Below are 24,166 nucleotides of genomic sequence, written 5' to 3' on the forward strand. Positions count from 1 at the left end.
AGAATTGACGTAATTTTTTAAGTGGAGATAAATAGTTGAAGGGATGGAGAGTGACATAGATTACTTTTTGTCTCTTTCTAACGCGTGTGAAGCCGTGGGCAAAAGCTAGTTTACTATATTGCGAAAAAATCTTTAAAATCGAGGTACCACTCTCGACTGTTTTCTCCTTGAAAACTTAATCAATTGTTAAGAAATTTGAGAATCTGAATAACAATGAAATAATCTGTGTCGGACCGTTTAGTTTTTTTTTGGCTAATTGTTACCAATTTTGAATACCACACCTTTTTTACGCCATAATCAATAAGACCGTTTTTGGAAATTTTTGATGGGCTCTAGCGTCTTTAAAAATAATAATATCAAAAAAATCAAAACGGTCCGACACAGATAAAAATAATAATAATCTGTGTTGAAAAAATCATCAATCATCTTCAAAAACCAGGGAGGAAATAGTGGAGAGCGTTTGTATGGAGAATTGACCCCTCCTGTATCGTCTTAAGGCCCAAGGAATTTGCAATAAAGAATTTGAAATAATAAAAAATCTTCAACAAAAAACTTCGTTTATTATTCATAAGTAGTTATAAAAAAAATTGTACATTCATTTATTTATATTATTACTTAATTATAATCAATATTGGCTATTTCGATCACATGATTTTGGTAACTTGCTTTGGTCACTTTGGTTAATATTTTTACACATTTTCCCATTTGGTTGCTTTTAACTTAGTTATGCGAGGTTATTTCTAATAAGATTTAAATATTACATACATAAATTATAAATATTTTTAATTATACATTCGCAGACAGATATTATACATACAATGCAATTACTTTAAATTTTCCTTCTGGCTATTTAATTAATTTGATAGCATATTAGAAACTAAATCAGTTATTTTATAAATGGGCATTTTTATTTTAACTTTCAATGTCGACTTTTCAATTATTTACATACTTATATAGTTTTCATTTAAAATTCTAAATAGGATTTTTACAATCTTACTGCAAAAAAATTGTAATTAAAAATTTATATTACATTTTTTTATTTTATTGTTCGTTCTGTGTGTATGTATAAAACGGAGCAAACCTATAAAAAAAAAAACATTTTTCTCATTGATCATCTAATAGCCTCAAAACTTGTTTCCCAGTTCTTAAAAAATCTTAAAACAGAAATGCCCAAATATACTAATGACTGACTAAACACAAAATTACCAAATATGACTCAAATCTTAGAATAACTCCTTGAAGCCAAGAAAGAACTCCTGAAGATAACTGGAATTGACAATCTTCCAAAATAGGAAGCAGTAGAATAGGCAGTTCACCAATTTGTCCAGCCAGTATACCCTGAAAAAAAAAAAACAATAACCTTAAGTACGTATATTTAAAAGAAGAAACTGATTGACTGACGGACAAATCAACGCACAGCCGAAACCGCTGGTCCTAAAAAATTGTAATGGGTGTGTTGGAAATTAGAATAATTATGATTTTTTTATTTCGAAGCACCTACTCTTTTTGATTATGTTTATTTATTTCCGCTACCCAAAGGTTGTCTGGTAGAGATCGCTCTTTAGCGATAAGCTGGTATTGTTAATAAGGTTTTCAAACAAGGGCTGGCCTAGCGGTAAACGCGTGCGATTTTCGATTTCGACCCGGGGGTCGCGAGTTCGAACCCCTCGCACCAAATGCTAAATGTCATTTGATATTTGCCAGTCGCTTTTCGGTGAAGGAAAACATCGTGAGGAAACCGGATTAATCCCAATAAGGCCTAGCTACCCTTCGGGTTGGAAGGTCAGATGGCAGGCGCTTTCGTAAAACTAGTGCCTACGCCAAACCTTGGGATTAGTTATCAAAGCGGACCCTAGGCTCCCATGAGTTGTGGCAAATGCCGGAATAACGCAAGGAGGATGGTGTAAAGTTTTCTAATTAACACGATTTCTTCATTTAACTTGTATTTTCATTTCAATTTTTTACAGATTTTTTCTCCTTAGCGTTACGGTTTTATCCCGGTCTCCCCTACAGTCAATGTATGTATGTATGTATGTATGTATGTACCTCTTGTAGTGAGCCCTGGCTTTAGGTAGATCCTCATCTTTCTCCTTCAGCAAGTACCTCCGTCCACCGATGATGCATTGCATGAAATAGTCGAACTTATCCACATTTTCAACCTCATAGTAGAACTCGGCTTGGTCTTCCTTTTTTATTCTGAAACAAATGGTTAAACCGTATATTAACCCCCACGAATAGTAGCTTGTTTATTAGTACATTACGATACAAGTGCGTAAAAAAGGAAGTTCGAAACGAGTGGCGATAAATTAAAACACGACCGAAGGGAGTGTTTTAAATCGACACGAGTTACGAATTTCCTTTTCGCACGTGTACCGTACGACGTTTTTCAGTACAGATGAGCCTCCGAAGTTTCGTCCTGGCATATAATGAACCACTTCTCGCACTCTAGTGCGTAAAAAAACACCATCTGTACTGAAAATGTAATTTAGTAGTAAGTAAGTAATATAATTATATTTATTGTAATATAGTGTATTGTTAATAAGGGTTATATTATAGACATTCGAATACAATGTATATTGTTACTGAATAAAAATGAAATGAAATGAAATATAAGAAGATCATTCCATGCCATACATTAAAATGCGACCGCCTAAGAACGCGCATACACAACACCACACATAGATGGCGCCACAAAAAAATGTCTTGTAACTTTCGATTATACTTGTAGATGGCGTTGTGTCACTTTTGACCTATATTTGAGCAATTCCCGAATAGTTTGTACATTTGGATCACGTCTCCGATTTTGATAAAATTTGGTAGGCTGGAGTCTTGGTGCTGAGCAAGATCCTCTAGGTTTCCAAAAATGTCCAAGGTTGTTTGTATGAAACCTTCCTTTTTTTGTTACCAGATTTCTATATATTTTCGGTAACGAAAAAGGAAAGTTTCATACAAACAACCTAGGACATTTTGGGAAACCTAAGTGGATCTTGCTCAGCATCATGGACTCTATCAGCCTACCAATTTTTATCAAAATCGGAGACGTGATCCAAATGTACAAACTATTCGGGAATTGCTGATGTATGCCCCGAAAGTGAGAATTAACGCCAATCTATCTATCTATCTGTTTTCAATTCCTTCTGCTTGTAATATAAGTTGTAAACTTTACGCTAGTTGACGCGCGACTGACACGTGGTCGTCGCTAGATGTCACTTAACTATGCCTATACAAATAACCCGTATTTACTGATGGAGTTACAACTCTTCCCTTATTTATTCTTCTATGGTGCCGTCGACAATGAGGTCCCTTTAACCAAAACATCTCTTATACCAAAGAAAAAGCTATATCAAGTCCATTGGTGTGATGTGACAAATCTATGGGCGAGCAAAGTGTGCTTGCACTTCCTATATGGATCCTTTGCAGGGTTATGACGTAGCGAGAGAGATTTTTATTTTTTATTTTATTTCTTACTTATTTATTTTATTTATTAGATAATAATAATAAAGACGTTTATTCAAAAGTTTGAACACAGGTACATTATAAAAGTACACAGGCATGCTTACAAACTAATTGAAAAGGTAAGGAGCTCAGCTAATGTCTGTGCCAGAGTGCCTCGAGGCGCAGCGGCCACAAGGACAGCCAGCAACGGACGCTGTTATTCTGCCACCACCAGATGTACCTATAGCTAGCTAACTAATAATTAACAGTAAAAACATTAAAGCCATTTCGGACAGGATAGCATAAACTGAACAAATGCAAGGTGTGTGGAATGGAGATGGTGCTGCTATCTGTTGACTAGGGAAGTAAATACTTAATTTAATACGTTTCCTAGTTAGTATCTTACTTTGATCTGAGCTTGACGAAGTTCTTGTTGTCAAAGGTCCATTGCTTCGTCACGTAATAACGGAGAGCCAGGTTCGCGATGTAGATCCTCCTTTGCACTTTTATTAACCTGCCAAGAAATAATATTATAATTAACAGTAATTCTCAAAAAGTCTGTATACTTACCTATATCTGGATAGGTTATAAGGTTTGTAAGCTGATAGAGTAATTTTCTATCTACTAGAAGTATTTACAAAAGTTCTTGATTTTATTACCGAACATGTATGGTAACTAAAATGGAGCTAATATTCTGATATAGATGGTCAGTGGCGGCGTTAGGGTACTTAGGGTAGGGCACGGTAGGGTGACCCCCCAGGGCGCAGGGTGTTATAAGTTTGACGTGTCTGCCTGTTTGTCTGCCTGTGTGTGTGTGTGTCTGTGTGTGGCATCGTAGCTCCCGAACGGATGAACCGCTTGTGACTTCGTTTTTTTGTTTGATAGCCGAGTTGATCGGGAGTGTTCTTAGCCATGTTTCATGAAAATCAGTCCTGCACTCGAGGGTTTTTTCAAAATTTTGATTTTGAAGTTGGGTTATTTCGCATAGGTTTTAATTGCAGTAGAAATCTCGCCCAGGGCACTTGTAGTGCTAAAACCGCCACTGTAGATGGTAGTAATTATGTAAAATGTCTAGACAATTTAATTATTTGAATATGTATTATGTAGCTCACAAACAATACGCATTATTCGTAACGATTTATAACTTAAGGATCGATTTTTGAAATTCGAACTCACGAATTCGCCGTTCGAAAGTCTGTGGAAAACGACGTAATGCTATTTTTGAAAAAGGACGGCTAGTAATTTTAAAACTAGTGGTAATGACCACTCGTTTCCGATTCTGTTAGTAGAATTTAAATCGCTAGTAGTGAAGATATTATTGAACGAATTTCACGAAATCGAATGGCCGCGATTCAAAAATCGGCCCCTTAGTCCATAAGTTTACTTACATTGGTTTCTTTCCGAGTATCCATAAAATGAGATCGATAAACATGGCCGGCAAAAGGTGCAAAAATAAAACCTGAAAAAAACAGACATTTTAATAAAATTAGGTAATTTTTAAAATTATGAGAGCTATGGAGCGCAGCATATTAGGTGTGAAACTAAGGGATGGAATCCGAAACACCACGCACGAAAAACCTCGGATAATTGATATAGCTCGAAAAGCGGCCAAGTTAAAGTGGGACTGGGCTGGACATGTCTACCGTATGCCGAATGACTTGTCGGCCAAGATAGCCACGGAGTGGGTCCCATGAGTCGAACAGAGGATCCGGCAGATCTCGCCGGCGAGGGCGGGATAACTTGGACGCCTTTTTGACAGACTGGCCATTTTTAGCTGAAGATCGAGAAGAATGGAGGAAGAAAAGAGAGCCCTTTGCCCAGCAGTGGGACACAATATAAGTAAGTAAGTAAGTAAAGTAAGTAAATATTCTTTATTGCACCATTTTACATGTGGTATAATATAGGTAGGCTCATAATAATAATTTTAAAAATTAGAGATTACACAATTTTTCCAGACTCCCATCAGTTGCAGCCATCCAGAGACTATTGTTAAATGATCGGGTTAAGGAGTCTCTCCCATTATAATACTGTTGAAGTCGCACTGTATGGTAAGTACTAGTATCTCAGATGTTGAGTTAATGCCTCACGTTTTGCGGGCCATTTTTTTTTAAAGTTGTCCACCCCACTTTTTTGTAACATGGGTATTTTTTACGCAATTAATACTCAGAATCGCGAGCTCTTTCGATCTTGATAGGAGAAAAAAAATGTCCTAAGATTTCCATACATTTTTTCGAACCTTCCATTCCGTTACCACCATACAAAATGTATGAAAAAATGGTAACGGAATGGAAAAACAAACCTTGGGACACTTTTTTTCTCCTATTAGAATTGAAAGAGCTCACGATTTTGAGTGGAAACCACATAAAAAATTCCAAATCAAAAAAAAAAGTGGGGTGGAAAACTTTGAAAAAAATGACCAATGTTAAGCTAAACCGATATGTTTCTTACCTTAATGTAATGTATAGTCTTGGAGGTGGTAATAGCCCCTCCAACCATCCACAGACTATCGTTAAGGGGTACCTCTGCCCCCATTCGCTTGCCCGTCTCAACAAGCTCCCCCATTGTAATATTGTTGAGCTTCCCTGCGCAGGAGTTGTAGATCTCAATGTCGTCTGTTTTCTCTAGGCTGTAAAATAAATAATAAAATAAGCTTTTTTGCAAAAAAAAAACATTTTTTTACTCGTCGACTTTAAGGCCGGCAACAGAGTCTTAAATTTCATAATCTTAAAAAATCATAATCTTACGAAATCAGATCGAGTGCACGGATTCCCATACAATTTCGCAACTGTCCACACACAGTCTTATTTTTTAAGATTATGATTTTTTTCAGATTGATCTGACAGATTGCGAATAATTTGAATTTTAAGAATGTGTGTGGCAAGGCAGTCAATCTTATTTTATAAGATTATGATTTTTTAAGATTATGAAAATTAAGACTGTCTGTTGCCGGCCTAATCTGTCAATTAGGACACCACAGACTAAACTATAAGTGCTGACTTTTCAGTGTTGGATAGTCTTTGACACTAAGTAATAATAATATTTCATTACACTTCACATTAGTTAACTGAAAAAAATTCAAAAATAGAACTTTATACAAGTTCTATAGGTACTAATTTGCGATACCTGGCAAATTTTTCTGCATCTGAAACACATTTTTTTTAATCTATCGCGTTATCGACCAATCAGAGACGGTTATTACAAAAATTGGTTGCTAGGTAAGTCGATGTTGATACAACAGTGAACGACGCTATTAACATAAATTTTAACTTGCATGAATGATGATATTTCCGTCCATTGATGATGAAGACGATGACTCGTAGAAAAAGTATTGTATACAATAGTGATATATTTAAGCTTTTCACTCTCGTACCGTACTATTAGGCCACTCAGCAAAGCTTCGTGGCCTAAACATGGTACTCGACTGAAAAGCTTTGTATTATATCACGATTGTATAAAATACTATTTCACTCTCGTACCGTACTATTAGGTCACTCAGCAAGCTTCGTGGCCTAAACATGGGACTCGACTGAAAAGCTTTGTATTATATCACGATTGTATAATAGTACATTACGATACAAGTGCGTAAAAAAGGAAGTTCGAAACGAGTGGCGATAAATTAAAACACGACCGACGGGAGTGTTTTAAATCGACACGAGTTACGAATTTCCTTTTCGCACGTGTATCGTACGACGTTTTTCAGTACAGATGGCCTTCCGAAGTTTCGACCTGGCATATAATGAACCACTTCTCGCACTAGTGCGTAAAAAAACACCATCTGTACTGAAAAATACTATAATAAAATAATCTGATTTGTTCCCTACGTCGATGGGGTGGACAACTTTAAATAAAATGGCCCAAATGCTACCACATCATGATGCTTACGGTTTGGTCCCCCTAGCCCAAGCAGCGGCGATGATATTCTTGATGGAGACATCGACAGGTATGTAGTCAGCAATCAGGGAAGGATCAGAGTACAAACTTCGCATGATCCCTGAAACAAAAGAGGATTGAGTATGTAGATAGATAGATATATAGATAGATAGATAGATGGATAGATAGATAGATAGATAGATAGATAGATGGATAGATAGATAGATAGATAGATAGATAGATAGATAGATAGATAGATAGATAGATAGATAGATAGATAGATAGATAGATAGATAGATAGATAGATAGATAGATAGATAGATAGATAGATAGATAGATAGGTAAGGTTAGGTTAGGATAGGATGGGTTAAATTGTGGCGTAGGCGAGAGGCTGGCAACCTGTCACTGCAATGCCACAGTTTCGTTTTCTTTCAACCCCTTATTTTGCCAAGAGTGGCACTGAAGCTTTAGTAGTTTCATGTGCTCTGTCTACCCCTTTACAGGAATCAGGCGTGATTGTGTGTATGTATGTATAGATAGATATATAGATAGGTAGAATACTCTTTATTGGCACACCTTAGCAAAAGATACAGTGGAGACAAAACACATGATTATAAATAGAGGCTGACAACAGGCGGTCTAATACAAACAAACATAATCAAAAAGAGTAGGCGCTTGGAAATAAAAAATCATAATTATTCTAATTTCCAACACACAAATATGTAGAGAACTAGCTTTAGCTCACGTTAACGACCGGTCTGACCTAGCGGGTAGTGGCCCTGCCTGCTAAGCCGCGGTCCCGGGTTCGAATCCCGGTAAGGGCATTTATTTGTGTGATGAGCACAGATATTTGTTCCTGAGTCATGGATGTTTTCTATGTATATGTGTATTTGTATATTATATACAGAGTGGGGCCTGTAACCAAGGTGAAGAATTGAACCCTAGGCTATTCTCCTTATACTGATCAACATTTGTTCGGCGACTTTTAAAAATAACTTGTATTTTGATTTTTATCACCCTTGAAAGTTTTTTCTAAGAGGTAATGTATTGCGAATTCTGTTAAGTCTAAAGTGTGACAGACAACGTCAATGACAACAATAATGGCGTACATTGAAGCTAATATTTATTTTGTATGAAAAATTAAAAATTTAAAGACTTCATAATTTTTAAAAGTCACTGAACAAATGTTGATCAGTATAAGGAGAATAGCCTACAGTTCAATTCTTCACCTTGGTTACTACAGGCCCCACTCCGTATATCGTTGTCTGAGTACCCACAATAAAAGCCTTCTTGAGCTTACCGTGGGGCTCAGTCAAGCTGTGTAAGAACGTCCTACAATATTTATTTATTATTTATTTATAAGGGCCGTGTCGTATCAGGACACTAAAAGGCTGGCTTCGGATCGACCAAAGTGGAGACAACTTCATAAAGCTGCACCGACAAGAGCCTTGCTCTTAAATTGAATTATCTAGATGGCTGGCAGTCCTCAACTGTGCGTTTCTCCAGAAACTTCCTGCCCCGCACAGCTAAACTGTGGAATGAATTGTCGCCTGCGGTATTTCCGGACCGATACGACCTTCAAATCTTCAAGAAAAGAGCGTACACCCATCTTAAAGGCCGGCAACGCACCTCCAACACCTCTGGTGTTTTGGGTGTCCATGGGCGGCGGTGATCGCTTACCATCAGGCGACCTGTCTGCTCGTTTGCCTCCTATCCCATAAAAAAAAAAAAGAATTAGTAAAAGTGGTACCATACTATTCAATATACTCTATGGTGGTACCTTTTCCGCAGGCCACAAGGATCCCGACTGGTCCATTGAAGTTTTCAATCCAACCTGGCATCGGCTCTGACACACTCGAAATCACTGAAAACAATAAAAATAAAATTTTGAAAAACCCCCGACATTGCTAAGATCACTTCTGACTAACTCAAATTTTAGACAAAAAAAAACTAAATCTAAATCGGTTCATCCGTTCGAGAGCTACGATGCCACAGACAGACACACACACAGACAGACAGACAAACAGACAGACAGACAGACAGACACGTCAAACTTATAACACCCCGTCGTTTTTGCGTCGGGGGACAAAAAAAACTAAATCTAAATCGGTTCATCCGTTCGGGAGCTACGATGCCACAGACAGACACAGACACAGACAGACAGACAAACAGACAGACAGACAGACAGACAGACACGTCAAACTTATAACACCCCGTCGTTTTTGCGTCGGGGGACAAAAAAAACTAAATCTAAATCGGTTCATCCGTTCGGGAGCTACGATGCCACAGACAGACACAGACACAGACAGACAGACAAACAGACAGACCGACAGACATACAGACAGACAAACAGACAGACAGACACGTCAAACTTATAACACCCCGTCGTTTTTACGTCGCGGGTTAATAAATATCTGGATAACTACTTAATGGTACTTATCGATTTGTTTTTTTTTCTAAATTGTCTCTGATCTTACGTCTCTTTCCTACGATGGTAATAAGAAAGAGATAGATGTTTTACCAATGGAAGGTCTAATGATGACGGCAGGCAGCTGTCCTTTTTGCTCGTAGACAACATGCTCGGCCAGTTGCTTCGAGAATACGTAGGTATTTGGCAGCTCACCAAGGTACCTGGGGAAGTTACATGAGAACATTTGGTTTACTACAATACTAATTACATATGCGACGATATACATATATTTACTTCAGCTAACAAAAGGTACCGTGCCATTTTAAAATGGTACCTACTTTACTTTTATAGTTATTTGTTATACAGGGGGGCAAAGTTGTATTTTAACGCCGAGTGTGGAATTGAAAAACGAGCAAGTGATAGGGTTCTATAGTTGAACCACGAGCGAAGCGAGTGGTTCGAGAATAGAATCCTGAACTTAGCGAGTTTTTCAATACACGAGAAGTAAAATACATTTGCACCCGAGTGTAACACAAAACTTTTCCCCTCACTATAGCGAGGAAACTACAACGAAAAAAATGCGTTTATCACTGCTTCCAGTAGTTCCACAGGTGGTAAATCATCTTCATTACTAGATTCACCTACTTTTATCAATTTTAAAGCAGTTAATTAGACTATATTCAAGGTCAAATTACTTTACCCACTAGTGAATAAAATGCGTTATTACCCGCTGGTATTAAACGATAAAATACGTGTTTCCGAGCTAGTGGGGGGAAAAGATTTTTTGCACTTACGTTGGTGTCACAATCCTCAGAGTATGTTCATCTATATTCTCGTAGTTTTTGAGAGTATTTCAGTCAACAAATGATATCAGGGTACCATTTTAAAATGGTACCAACTTTACTTCAAAAATTTTTTTCGCTTAATTCCGTAATTATTAGCTGCTGTAGCAACAGCTATCCCTCTCGATACTTCGTCTAATGCCTTTAATACGTCATCTAAACTATATTTTTAGAGTTTGGAGGCATTTTTACTTTTATTTATCTATATCTGTAACCAGTGTATGACACTATACTTTAGACCTAATGAATGACATGTAAATACGTACCTGTCATTCACTCTATATCCATAGTAAAACAGTGTATGACACCCATGTCAGACACTACTCACGTGATAGATAGAACATTTATTTTTACAGGGTATATTATACGTATGTTATACTTCCTTAATTTATTGTCAAAATAAAAACTTGTGAAATTACATTTTGTGCCAATGAATGACGCGGGTGTCATACACTAGTAAAATCTAAAAATTTGTTCCAGTGAATGACATGTCTTTAAAATACTAAAGTAAGTAAAATAAGCTACTTTCAATTTACTAAATCAATTGTTTAATGTATCATCTAACAGTTTATAATGATGTTTTACCAGTAACTTCAAAATCCTGGTTTTTATTTCCACTTTTCAAATGCAGTTTCTTAACAGATTTAGGGTCCCCCCACATCTAGCGTCTCGCGAGCGTCGCGTCGGGCCAACTATATGGGCAAAGCCTGACGCCGCGTCGACGTCGCGTCGACGCGGCGTCTTTTTCCATACAGTTGGCCCGACGCGACGCTCGCGAGACGCTAGATGTGGGGGGACCCTTAGTAAAAATTACGACGCACAACCAGCTAGATGCACCTCCTTGCAAAAACTACCCCACAGAATAAAAATTATTAAACTTATCATTCACAAATTCAAAACAAAATTCATAGATAACGCTGACGATCGATTAAGTCCTGTATCTTGTTTATACCGTTAACCGTTTTCTTATTTTATTAAATAAACTGTGAAATAGTCATACATTGGGTCAGTGTCATCCATTGGGACGTTTACCTTACTTTGGTGTAACAATCCGCAGGGTATGTTCATCTATAGTCTGGCAGACTTTGGGACTTTTGAGAGTACTCCAGTCAACAAAGGGTTACCGCCTTCTAAAAATGGTACCTACTTTACTTTTAAGATTTTTTTCAGTTACTTCGGTGTCAGGTATGTTCATTTATAGTCTGGCAGACCTTGAGGGTATCTCTATCAGAGGGTACCATTTTAAAATGATACCTACTTTACTTTTAAGATTTTTTCACTTACTTTGGTGTCACGATCCTCAGGGTATGTTCATCTATAGTCTGGCAGACCTTGAGTGTATCTCTCCAGTCAGCGTGGGGGGGATACATGACCTCCTCGATTGGGTCTCTGTTCGTGTTAGAGTAAGAGGTAGATACATGGACTAGGGCCTGGAAATGTGTGGATTTTATTAGAAATTTGTAAAAATAAACTTGTAAGCTAATGTAAAAAACCGGCCAAGAGCGTGTCGGGCCACGCTCAGTGTAGGGTTCCGTAGTTTTCCGTATTTTTCTCAAAAACTACTGAACCTATCGAGTTCAAAACAATTTTCCTAGAAAGTATTTATAAAGTTCTACTTTTGTGATTTTTTTCATATTTTTTAAACATATGGTTCAAAAGTTAGAGGGGGGGGGGACGCACTTTTATTTCCTTTAGGAGCGATTATTTCCGAAACTGTTAATATTATCAAAAAACGATATTAGTAAACCCTTATTCATTTCTTAATACCTATCCAACGATATATCACACGTTGGGGTTGGAATGAAAAAAAATATCAGCCCCCACTTTACATGTAGGGGGGGTGCCCTAACGAAACATTTTTTTCCACTTTTTATTTTTGCACTTTGTTGGCGTGATTAATATACATATTGGTACCAAATTTCAGCTTTCTAGTGCTAACGGTTACTGAGATTATCCGCGGACGGACGGACGGACGGACAGACAGACATGGCGAAACTATAAGGGTTCCTACTGTTCCTAGTTGACTACGGAACCCTAAAAACATAGTACCAGATATAAGGAAGACAGAGCACATAAATAAATAAATATTATAGGACATTCTTACACAGAGAAATTTGCATTGTGAATTTAACAAGTTCGACTTGTTGCGGTTTATCCGTTTGAATCAGCCAAACGTATGTTTAAAACAATATGTGTCAGGTTGTTTTTATAAAATCGACTTGTTGATTCAAATATTATATTGCCGATTCAAATGATAAGTAGCTTGTTGTTTGAACCAAAGAGCACGTAGGCGCTATTTTAACCAAAAAACTTGTTGAACGAACATGAAAACTGGTTGTATTTTCTCTCAGTGTACACAGATTGACTGAGAACCCACGGTAACCTCAAAAAGGCTTGTGTTGCGGGTACTCAGACAACGATATATATAATATACAAATACTTATATACGTAGAAAACATCCATGACTCAGGAACAAATATCTGTGCTCATCACACAGATAAATGCCCTTACCGGGATTCGAACCCGGGACCGCGGCGTAGCAGGCAGGGTCACTACCGACTGCGCCAGACCATGGAAGTGCTAAAGTTTCTGTGCCACTCTTAGCTACAAAAAATAAGTTTAATTACTGTAGTCTACCTATATTAAGCAACTCTATGGGTATATTGGGTATCACATGCTCGTTGCTGACTAATTAAAATTTTATATTTTATATATAAGTGGAACGATTTTCATCAAACTTTAAAAAAATCTAAATTGGTTCATCCGTTCGGGAGCTACGATGCCACTGACAGACACACACATATACAGACGGGTGTTAAAAACTAACCTTTAAATCGGTGATGTCCCTCGCCAAATCAACAATTTCTTTCGTCCCCTGCAAATTCAACTTGCAAGCAAATGTGAGAGGGTCGTCGAATCTGTGAAAAATATCATTTCGATACAGACTGTCCCGAACGCGTAGACAGAATTGTCAAACTTAGTGTTCCATTTGTGCCCAAAAATGTACTAAAACCGCAAAATCACAACCTTTTTTAGCATCCCTTAATTGAACTCGTTTCTGTCATGGGCACCAGAATGTGATGTGTTTGCAAGCACATCATATTCATTGTCAGATGAATGATTGTGTGTCAAATGTGTCTGCGGTATTGTGAGGTGTTCGTATTTTATATATGTTTATTTCTTTTTCTCAAACATGGTATGAAATATTGATGTTATGTGCCTTATAATTGGCAGCGAAGTATGACGTTGCAGGTGCGGCTAGGACGATTGATAGATAATGGAATTTCATACAACCTTGCAGGCCAAGGCCGGCAAAGTCCTCTTTTTAGGGTTCCGTACCTCAAAAGGAAAAAACGGAACCCTTATAGGATCACTTTGTTGTCCGTCTGTCCGTCCGTCCGTCCGTCTGTCAAGACCCTTTTTCTCAGGAACGCGTGGAGGTATGAAGCTGAAATTTATATCATTTACTCAGGTCTACTGTCCCTTGAAGCTGTGAAAAAATCAAACTTCTAAGCCAACGCAATCAAAAGATACAGCCGTTTATGCCGCAAATTTTCGACACTTGCAAGGGAATCAAAACCTACAGGGTGCTTCCCGTGAACTCAGAATCTTGAAATTTGGTACGAAGCAACGTCTTATAGCATAGATAAAGGAAAAATTACGAAAACCATAAATTTTTAGTTACATCACATAATATATATTTTTTTTAATAATTTTAACCTTACTGGTTCGTTCTCAAAAAAGTGGCACCGTCAGGGTAAAGTGAATGAAAAAAAACCGGCCAAGAGCGTGTCGGGCCACGCTCAGTGTAGGGTTCCGTAGTTTTCCATATTTTTCTCAAAAACTACTGAACCTATCAAGTTCAAAACAATTTTCCTAGAAAGTATTTATGAAGTTCTACTTTTGTGATTTTTTTCATATTTTTTAAACATATGGTTCAAAAGTTAGAGGGGGGGGACGCACTTTTTTTTCCTTTAGGAGCGATTATTTCCGAAAATATAAATATTATCAAAAAACGATCTTAGCAAACCCTTATTCATTTTTAAATACCTATCCAACAATATATCACACGTTGGGGTTGGAATGAAAAAAAATTTCAGCCCCCACTTTACATGTACGGGGGGTACCCTAATAAAACATTTTTATCCATTTTTTATTTTTGCACTTTGTCGGCGTGATTCATATACATATTGGTACCAAATTTCAGCTTTCTAGTGCTAACGGTTACTGAGATTATCCGCGGACGGACGGACGGACGGACGGACGGACGGACGGACGGACGGACGGACGGACGGACGGACAGACAGACATGGCGAAACTATAAGGGTTCCTAGTTGACTACGGAACCCTAAAAATGAAAATGGTTTTTTGTACCTTTTTGGATTTAAATATGTTTTTGAGTGCATCAATGATACGGAATTTGCAGGAGGGAACGAAATAGTCGTAAAAACGTAGAACTTATAGCGAGTTGAAATTTTAGACATACAGGAGAAAGTGAATAGACAGGGTAGCAGGGAAAACGTGGCAGGATAAAGAGAGTTTGAATAAAAAAACAAGTTTACCACTAATAATTCAACGTATATCGACTATTATGATTTCGTTAGGATTCAATTTTTTTTCTTTAAGTAGAAACAAAAGCAAAAAAAAGTATTTTTTTAAACAATATCCATTATTTTTTATTCAAAACAGTTGAAGTACAGTAAGTGATATCTGATTATTATTTTCAGTCACGATGCCTGCAGTGTTTGACTGGTAGAGAATGCCTTAAGGCATTATGTACACCATTTTGTACTTTTTTATGTGCAATAAAGAATAAATAAATAAGTACCTACAATCACAGTCTTGTAAAACAACAAAGCACATATCATGATTCACAATGTGAGTTGTACTTGTGCATGTAATGCCTGCAGTGGCTGCCCCAGTGGAAGAGTTGGTTCGTCTCCTTGATGTCTCCTTGGTAACAGATGTCGAGATAATGAGGTCAGTATTTAAAATGAGGGCCACTCTAGGGCCGGACGGTGTGCCTTGGCTCTTTAAACATCTTGGAAGTAGATTACGTGGCCACATTGACGACTGCCTCCGAGAGGGTATAAATTTTCGTTGAAAGGTGGGCAGACTGTGCCTTTCGAAAAAAGGGTAGTCCAGCTGACTGTCCCTTAGGATACCGTCCCAATGCCCTCCTAGATGAAACTGGCACGATGTTGAGCGCATCATCGTAAGTCTCATCTACTGCTGTGCACGCATTTTGAAAGACACGTGCCCAAACATCAGAGATCGGGTTCTGGGAGGAGCGATAGACGCAATTGATGCGTTGCATAAATACAGCGGTCTGGTAGCAGAGGAAAGGCAGGGAGCTATCGCAGTATCTCTTGACATTGCCAATTACTTCGGCTTTCTTCCTTATGTGGTAATAAAATAGGCGCATTACTTCCACGATGCGCCTTTCTATTTGAAGATCATCATTCACCATAGGGCATTACCTTGCAGTACTGCTCAATGAATCAGGAGGAAGATGCCTAGAAAGAAGAATGGAGTGTGGTGTTCCTACCGGCTGCGCCATATAAACGTATAGGGACAGGTCAATGAGACTACGTGCTCAAATCAAGACTGACTTCTTTATTCTTCTTTTTACCCACATGCATATTCATAATAATCATAACCTACCCACAGTTTTCCACAGGGGTCGGTACTGGGCGCCTGCTCTGGAGCATTGGCTTTGACTTGGCTATCAGAGTAGTCCAACTTCTCCGCATGATCACCATTTGTTATGCCGATGACACAATAGTAGCCGTGAGGGGAAGAAAGTACCAGGATAATAAGGAGAGCCACAGTGGCAACTGAGCTCACAGTTAGGCGCATTAATTTGTTTGGGCTTGCGGTGTTACTTGCCACGACCGATGACGTGGTTTTCGAAGGAAAGGTTGGCTTCTGCCCGAAGAAAGTGATTGCTGCCGACCTAGCCAAAATGATAATCGTTGACGCTATACGCCGATCGAAATGCAATCTGGTTCTGTAATGCCTATATGCAAGAGCGATAGGGATGTTGCCTTGCCTATTGGCGGTGAGGCGGTCCCTCTTACGCCCCAAATTAAGTACTTGGGCTTAAATTCAAACCAAAATTGGTACTCCGAGGAACATTTTATCAAATTGGTTCCTAGCCTCGTCGGGACTGCTTCGGTGCTGAGCAGACTATTGCCCAATATCGAAGGACCCAATGCCCCATATCGGCGCTTATATGCGAACGTCATCCGCAGCGTGTATACAAAATTTCAGCTCAGTCGGTTGAATATTTCTGCTTCAAATTGCAAGATTTGACCTCAACATACATACAAACATACATACATACATACATTGCAAGTTAGTAAAAACCATGTCAAAATAGCTTTTTTTTTACTTGTGTTTCTTTATCCTGTCAACAGTCACTTTACCCTGCAGAGTGATGGCAGGATAAAGTTACACAGGGTGTAGTGAAAATCCGATTAACTAGATATTATCTCCGAAACTGTTGATAATACAACTGTCATAATTTTAATATACATCGTTATACTTCAATACAACATTAAAATGTTATTGGTAAAAAAACTGCCGTATTAATATTTTAAAATAATCATACCAGAATAAAGTGGACATACCTGTTACAAACTCCGAACGTCACACTTTGAAAACTTCTAACCACAAGACCGCAGCACCTCACACACAAACCTTTACACCGGCGGCTAGAACCATACTGGCTACGTGTTTTACGTATATTAGGGCCTCAATAAGACTTTCTGTGTGTGAGTGAGGTGCAATACCGCGGACGCACAGGATATGGAGAAAATATCGCTGGACAAACTTTGAAGGTGAAAATTAGTGTTCAAAAGTAATCGAAACATCCCGTGCAACGTATATTTAAGAATATAGTAGTCTATTCTCTACAAAAAACGATATTTTATTATCATAAAACTGCAATTTAATAATCTATAGAGCGAAAACTTGAGCAGTGTCGCGTTGTGACAAGGCAGGGTACAGTAGAAAACGGTCTTCTTTATTTATTTTTTAAAAAAGTATTATATTTATAGAAAAAATATGTGTTGGCCTCGATGTGTCACGTTAATGCCAACTTATGAAAATTTTAATTATATGTGAAAATTATATATTTCGCATACTTTCTATTCAAAAACGTGATGGCAGGGTACGATGCCACTATTTTGAGAATTACCCTACTACCCATTTCCTCATAAACGCGTAGAGGTATTAAATTGAAATTCATACCAAATACTCAGGTCTATAATACCTTTAAGCTGTAACAAAATCAAACTTCTATGTCAACGCAATCAAAAGAAACAGCAATTTAAGCTGCATATTACGGAACCCTCGGTGCGCGAGTCCGACTCGCACTTGGCCGGTTTTTTAAATACCTATCCAACAATATATCACACGTTGGGGTTGGAATGAAAAAAAATATCAGCCCCCACTTTACATGTAGGGGGGGTACCCTAACAAAACATTTTTTTCCATTTTTAGGGTTCCGTACCTCAAAAGGAAAAAACGGAACCCTTATAGGATCACTTTGTTGTCCGTCTGTCCGTCCGTCCGTCTGTCAAGACCCTTTTTCTCAGGAACGCGTGGAGGTATGAAGCTGAAATTTATATCAATTAGTCAAGTCTACTGTCCCTTGAAGCTGTGAAAAAATCAAACTTCTAAGCCAACGCAATCAAAAGATTCAGCCGTTTATGCCGCAAATTTTCGACACTTGCAAGGGAATCAAAACCTACAGGGTGCTTCCCGTGAACTCAGAATCTTGAAATTTGGTACGAAGCAACGTCTTATAGCATAGATAAAGGAATTTAAGCTGCATATTTTGAAACTCGCAAGGGAATCAAAACCTAAAGGGTACTTCCAGTCGACCTAGAATCTTGAAATTTGGCATGATGCAGGTTTGTACGGAACCCTCGGTGCGCGAGTCCGACTCGCACTTGGCCGGTTTTTTTAATTTCCAAACACAGATAATTGTGACATAACATCTAGGTATTTAGCCAATTAAAAAAAAAACTATAAGGGGCTTTATAGACGTGCCGACTGCAACTGGTACGGGCCCTAGACAATATTTGATTTTGGGTGCGTTTTCATACAAAAAAAATTTTTTTCGTTTTTTTTGAATTTTTTTTTAACTTTTTGTTTTTTTATAAGAGGGGAACGAAAATTCGATTATTTTTGCGCTACGACGCACCGTTTAGGAGATACAGCCATCCAAAGTTACTATTTTCAGTAGACTTTATTTATTTCATACCATGTTTGAGAAAAGCACTATACATACCTCGGCGGGAAATGGGGTTGCCCGGCCTCTGTAGTAATGTACTATTGTTAATCACCTAATAATATCTATAAACTGAATTGTACAGTGCTTTGGTTTCGACTGTAATGCTGTAAATTATGTTTACAATAAATAAATAAATAATAAATTAATATTCTGTGGTACTCACCTAACACTGGCCGCTACATGGAATATGATGTTGACTCGGTTGACAAGAAGAGTGCGGTCTTCCTCGGAGAGTCCTGAAATAAATAAATAAACATATACTTCAAATTGCAAACGGGAATTAATCGCGTATGTTTTTAACCCCCGACGACACAAAAATTATTAGTTTGACGTGTCTGTCTATCTGTTTGTCTGTTTGTCTGTCTGTCTGTCTGTCTGTCTGTCTGTCTGTCTGTCTGTCTGTGTCTGTGACATCGTAGCTCCCGAACGCATGTACAGATTTAGATTTTTTTTATGTTTAAAAGCTGAGTTAGTCGGGCGGGAGGGTTCACTATTATCTGGCAGAAACTTTTTACGCATATATTTGATTCGTATAATAGTTCTTGGCAGAAGTCACGTTTGACAGAAACACCTTATGCAGAATATGCTTTGGCATAAATCATTTCGCAGATTTCTTTAATACCGAATCGTCTGTTGTCATAATGTTGATGAGCATAATAGTCTTCTAGTGGATAAATACTTTTGCATAATATTTAGGCGGCATAAAGTTGCAAATTGCAATTTGCTATTTGATAGCGAATTACCTAGCTTCGCTCGTCGTCGTACCTAACGGTGACTCTGGGGCAGTTTTTCTTTTATGATAGCGTGTAATAATTCTGCTAATGTAATATTATGCTATACTTAAGATTATTATGGTATACAACTAGGGAACAAATCAAATTATTTTATTGAATATTTTTCGATTTGTTCTTTTTTCAAGTAGTCACACTACTATATATAAATTATAAATTTAAATAGATATCATACACGAAAGGAAAAACGACAGGGCCCACTGGCGGCCGAGCCGGGAATCGAACCCGGGTCTTCAGCTTACGCGGCTAAAGCAGCTTAGCCGCGTAAGCTGAAGACCCGGGTTCGATTCCCGGCTCGGCCGCCAGGGGGCCCTGTCGTTTTTTCTTTCGTGTATGATATCTATTTAAATTTATTATTATGGTATATTAAAATTATGCTAAATCAAAGTCGACCAAAGTAATATTCTGTAAAACAATATTCTGCCAAATGTGTCTTATGCATGGTAGTAATAATGTCAACTAAGTTTTCTGCAAAATTACCATTCGACTGAAAGTGTTTCTGCGAAACATGTTATGCGAAGTGTGTTTCGGACTAAAATTATTCTGCCAGATGAGGGTAACCCGTCGGGAGTGTTCTTAGCCGTGTGTCATGAAAATCAGTCCACTATGTCGCGGTCGGGGGTTTTTTAATTTTAATTTTGTGGTTAGGTTATCCGCGGGAGGTAAATCCTCTGAAACCGCACGGTGCGCTACCATTTTGTCTAGATTATTACGATACAGCTTGTGATAGGCTAGTAGACATTCCTACACGTTGATCACGTAGACAACGTAGTAGTGATTGAATACAGATAAACCACCTCTCCATACGATAAGGGATTGCCTCTCAGCACGAAGGTTAACTGTATATAAACTACAAGCACAATGTATCTGGACTGAGGAGTGTTGGAGATAGGTTGAAGACATTACACCCATACACCAGAACTGACTACAGTGTTTCCATCAACCAACTCCCAGGCTCTCAGCCTATTTCTCTCTAAGACTAAGCTCTTAGACTAAGGTCTCACCTAATCCTGGCTCCAGGATGTCTCCAGCAATCACGTGAACCTTGGACTCGAAGACACCTGGCCTCTCTCTCTTCAAACGGTCATAGAGCCACTGAAAACAAAAAGGCAACGATTTTATAAACACACTAGCTTTTGCCCTCGGCTTCGCTCGTGTTAAATTGGAACTGCGGAATGATCCATACAAACTACCACCCCCTATTTTAAGGAAGTGGGTAGTTAGAAAGAGACAAAAAGTAGCCTATGTCACTCTCCATCCCTTCAACTATCCCTTAAAAAATCACGTCAATTCGTCGCTCCGTTTTGCCTTGAAAGACAGACACATAACCTAACCACAAAATTAAAATTTTGAAAAAGCCTCCGACATAGTGGACCGATTTTCATGAAACATATCTAAAAACACCCCTAACTAACTCAGCTTTCAAACAAAAAAAAACTACGTCCAAATCGGTTCATCCGTTCGGGAGCTACGATGCCACAGACAGACACACACACAGACAGACAAACTGACAGACAGACACGTCAAACTTATAACACCCCGTCGTTTCCCGTCGGGGTTGACAAACAGACACGCACGCTATGCATTTACGTAATTTTTAACCCCCGACGCAAAAACGACGGGGTGTTATAAGTTTGACGTGTCTGTCTGTCTGTCTGTTTATCTGCCTGTCTGTGTGTGTGTCTGTCTGTGGCATCGTAGCTCCCGAACGGATGAACCGATTTCGATTTAGTTTTTTTTTTATTTGAAAGCTGTGTTAGTCGAGAGTGTTTTTAACCCCCGACGCAAAAACGAAGGGGTGTTATATGTTTGACGTATCTGTCTGTCTGTTTGTCTGTCTGTGTGTGTGTCTGTCTGTGGCATCGTAGCTCCCGAACGGATGAACCGATTTTGATTTAGTTTTTTTGTCTGAAAGCTGAGTTAGTCGGGAGTGTTCTTAGCCATGTTGTATGAAAATCGGTCCACTATGTCGCGGTCGGGGGTTTTTTCAAAATTTTAATTTTGTGGTTAGGTTAGTTAGCCATGTTTCATGAAAATCGGCCAGCTAACTGTAATAGACAATATTATATGTTTAATAACATATAGTTTTATATTATGCCCATTTAAACTTTATTTCAAGTATATTCATGTTGCAGGAATGTTCTGCGAACATTCTCAAGAATGTTTCCGCTTTTTGGGAATGTTCTGCAATTTCTACATTACTACTCCTAATATAAATAAATAAATAAATATTGGGGACACCTTCACAGATCAACTTAGCCCCAAACTAAGCAAAGCTTGTACTATGGGTGCTAAGCGACGATATACATACTTAAATAGATAAATACATACTTATATACATAGAAAACATCCATGACTCAGGAACAAATATCAGTGCTCATCACACAAATAAATGCCCTTACTGGGATTCGAACCCAGGACCGCGGCTTAGCAGGCAGGGTCACTACCGACTGAGCCAGACCGGTCGTCAAATAAGCGTGCATACGTTACAATTAGCCTCTGGTATCTACATCCAACTCATATGTTCTCTATAATTTTCTTAAGCGATAAGCAACTGACCTATATTGAGAAATCTGAACCTATCTGCCTGCATCTTAATTATTACTTTACGATATTAGCAACCAAGTTTGGCCTAACAAACAACTCGGCTGTTAAAACATTACATTATACATCCTAATCTTAAAGATAATGTTTTTAATGGTAACTTGCTCGCTTTCTATTCATGATAATGCCTGTATCCCATAAAGGGGTAGGCAGAGCACATGAAACTACTCAAGTTTCAGTGCCACTCTTGGTAACTAACCTAACCACAAAATTAAAATTTTGAAAAAACCCCGACCGCGACATAGTGGACCGATTTTCATGAAACATGGCTAATAACACTCCCGACTAACTCAGCTTTCAGACAAAAAAAACTAAATCTAAATCGGTTCATCCGTTCCGGAGCTACGATGCCACAGACAGACACACACAGACAGACAAACAGACAGACAGACAGACAGACAGACACGTCAAACTTACAACACCCCGTCGTTTTTGCGTCGGGGGTTAAAAAATATGAAAAACTTTATAAAGACTTTCTAGGAAAATTGTTTTGAACTGGTTGAACAGTTTTTGAGAAAAATACGGAAAACTACGGAGCCCTACACTGAGCGTGGCCCGACACGCTCTTGGCCGGTTTTTTTTGTAATGCGGTACCTTTTCGAAATAAAGGGCTTACTCTTGGCCACAGACTAGCCAAAGCCAAGACGTGGCCTACGATGGAGTGAACTCGCCCAGAAGATGCCTGTTCACCCTTGATTTGAAGGTTGCCGGGTCATGTGAGCTCGGAAATACAGCCGCCGGAAATTCCATTCCAGGAGTTGACCCGTAATTGCCCTGCTGTAACTTATGCATATCACAAGTACTTACATTTGTGGCGTAGAGTTCAACCAGTCGGTCCTCAGATTTGACCCCTTTCTTGGTCCTCATTAGTAAGTAAATGCGATCCAGGTCCGTACATGAGTACAGAAGTTTTTCGATCAAAACTTTGCCCATGAAACCTGAAACAAGAAATTTTACTTTTTTTTAATCTCTTTATTTACATGAACATATTTACATAATTATATAAGAAATCGTAGTAAATGGAAATCCGTGATCTCTGCCTACCCCTCTGGGAAACAGGCGTGATTGTATGTATGTATGTATATAAGAAACTAAGACTAAACTTAAAAGCTAGCTAATGTCTAAAATAGGCCCTTGAGGCATTGTACCAAGGATACTGGCGACATTTCCTCGCTGTATCGCAATGCTGATACGTTGTGCGAGGAAGTCGCCAGCTCTTCGGTCACCATCAGTTACCTCAATTTTACTTAACATTTGTGATAATTAGACTTTCTTTGAATAATCCATATCCATACTCGTACTAATGTTATAAATGGGAAAATGTGTGTCTGTTTGTTTGTTCGTCTTTCACGGCAAAACGGAGCGTCCAATTGACGTGATTTTTAGGTGGAGATAGTTGAAGGGATGGTGAGTGACATAGGCAACTTTTTTTTTTTCTAACGCGAGTGAAGCCGCGAGCAAGAGCTAGTTTGATATGATTCAAAATCATCGTTTAAAAACGTCAATTCTACTAGTCAGCTTTGGGTATATCCAATGAAAATTTGTATGGAATTTGGTACTTAGTATTTTTGTGGATAAAATACAACTTTGTAATTCGTTTTTGAAGTTTCGTTTTACCAGTCGGTGTGGTGAAAATAAACCACAAAATTAAAATTTTGAAAAAACCCCCGACCGCGTAATAGTAGACCGATTTTCATCAAACATGGCTAAGAACACTCCCGACTAACTCAGCTTTTAGACAACAAAAACTAAATCTAAATCGGTCCATCCGTTCGGGAGCTACGATGCCACAGACAGACACACACACACAGCCAGACAGACACGTCAAACTTATAACACCCCGTCGTTTTTGCGTCGGGGGTTAAAAACAGGATTATTCGATAGGGCATGAATGAGTGTATACTGCTGCTAG

The 24,166-nt window shown here is 38.4% G+C and overlaps 1 protein-coding gene across 1 annotated transcript in view; it reads right to left on the reverse strand.

Annotated features, from left to right (window-relative positions):
* Positions 1 to 540: 540 nt before the first annotated feature.
* Positions 541 to 24,166, reverse strand: part of LOC125240258 (putative fatty acyl-CoA reductase CG5065) — a 34,633-nt gene continuing 11,007 nt past the window's right edge. The window contains exons 2-14 of the mRNA XM_048148105.1: positions 23,062 to 23,192; positions 20,655 to 20,745; positions 19,023 to 19,095; positions 13,385 to 13,475; positions 11,842 to 11,987; positions 9,827 to 9,936; positions 9,086 to 9,169; positions 7,318 to 7,426; positions 5,884 to 6,061; positions 4,824 to 4,894; positions 3,842 to 3,949; positions 2,047 to 2,196; positions 541 to 1,338 (exon numbers count right to left, since the gene is read on the reverse strand). Coding sequence (XP_048004062.1) covers positions 1,224 to 1,338; positions 2,047 to 2,196; positions 3,842 to 3,949; positions 4,824 to 4,894; positions 5,884 to 6,061; positions 7,318 to 7,426; positions 9,086 to 9,169; positions 9,827 to 9,936; positions 11,842 to 11,987; positions 13,385 to 13,475; positions 19,023 to 19,095; positions 20,655 to 20,745; positions 23,062 to 23,192 — 1,457 coding nt within the window. The 3' untranslated portion in view covers positions 541 to 1,223. The remainder of the gene's footprint in view (positions 1,339 to 2,046; positions 2,197 to 3,841; positions 3,950 to 4,823; positions 4,895 to 5,883; positions 6,062 to 7,317; positions 7,427 to 9,085; positions 9,170 to 9,826; positions 9,937 to 11,841; positions 11,988 to 13,384; positions 13,476 to 19,022; positions 19,096 to 20,654; positions 20,746 to 23,061; positions 23,193 to 24,166) is intronic.

The sequence above is a fragment of the Leguminivora glycinivorella genome, chromosome 27 (genome assembly GCF_023078275.1).
Source record: "Leguminivora glycinivorella isolate SPB_JAAS2020 chromosome 27, LegGlyc_1.1, whole genome shotgun sequence".
NCBI classification, from domain to species: domain Eukaryota; kingdom Metazoa; phylum Arthropoda; class Insecta; order Lepidoptera; family Tortricidae; genus Leguminivora; species Leguminivora glycinivorella.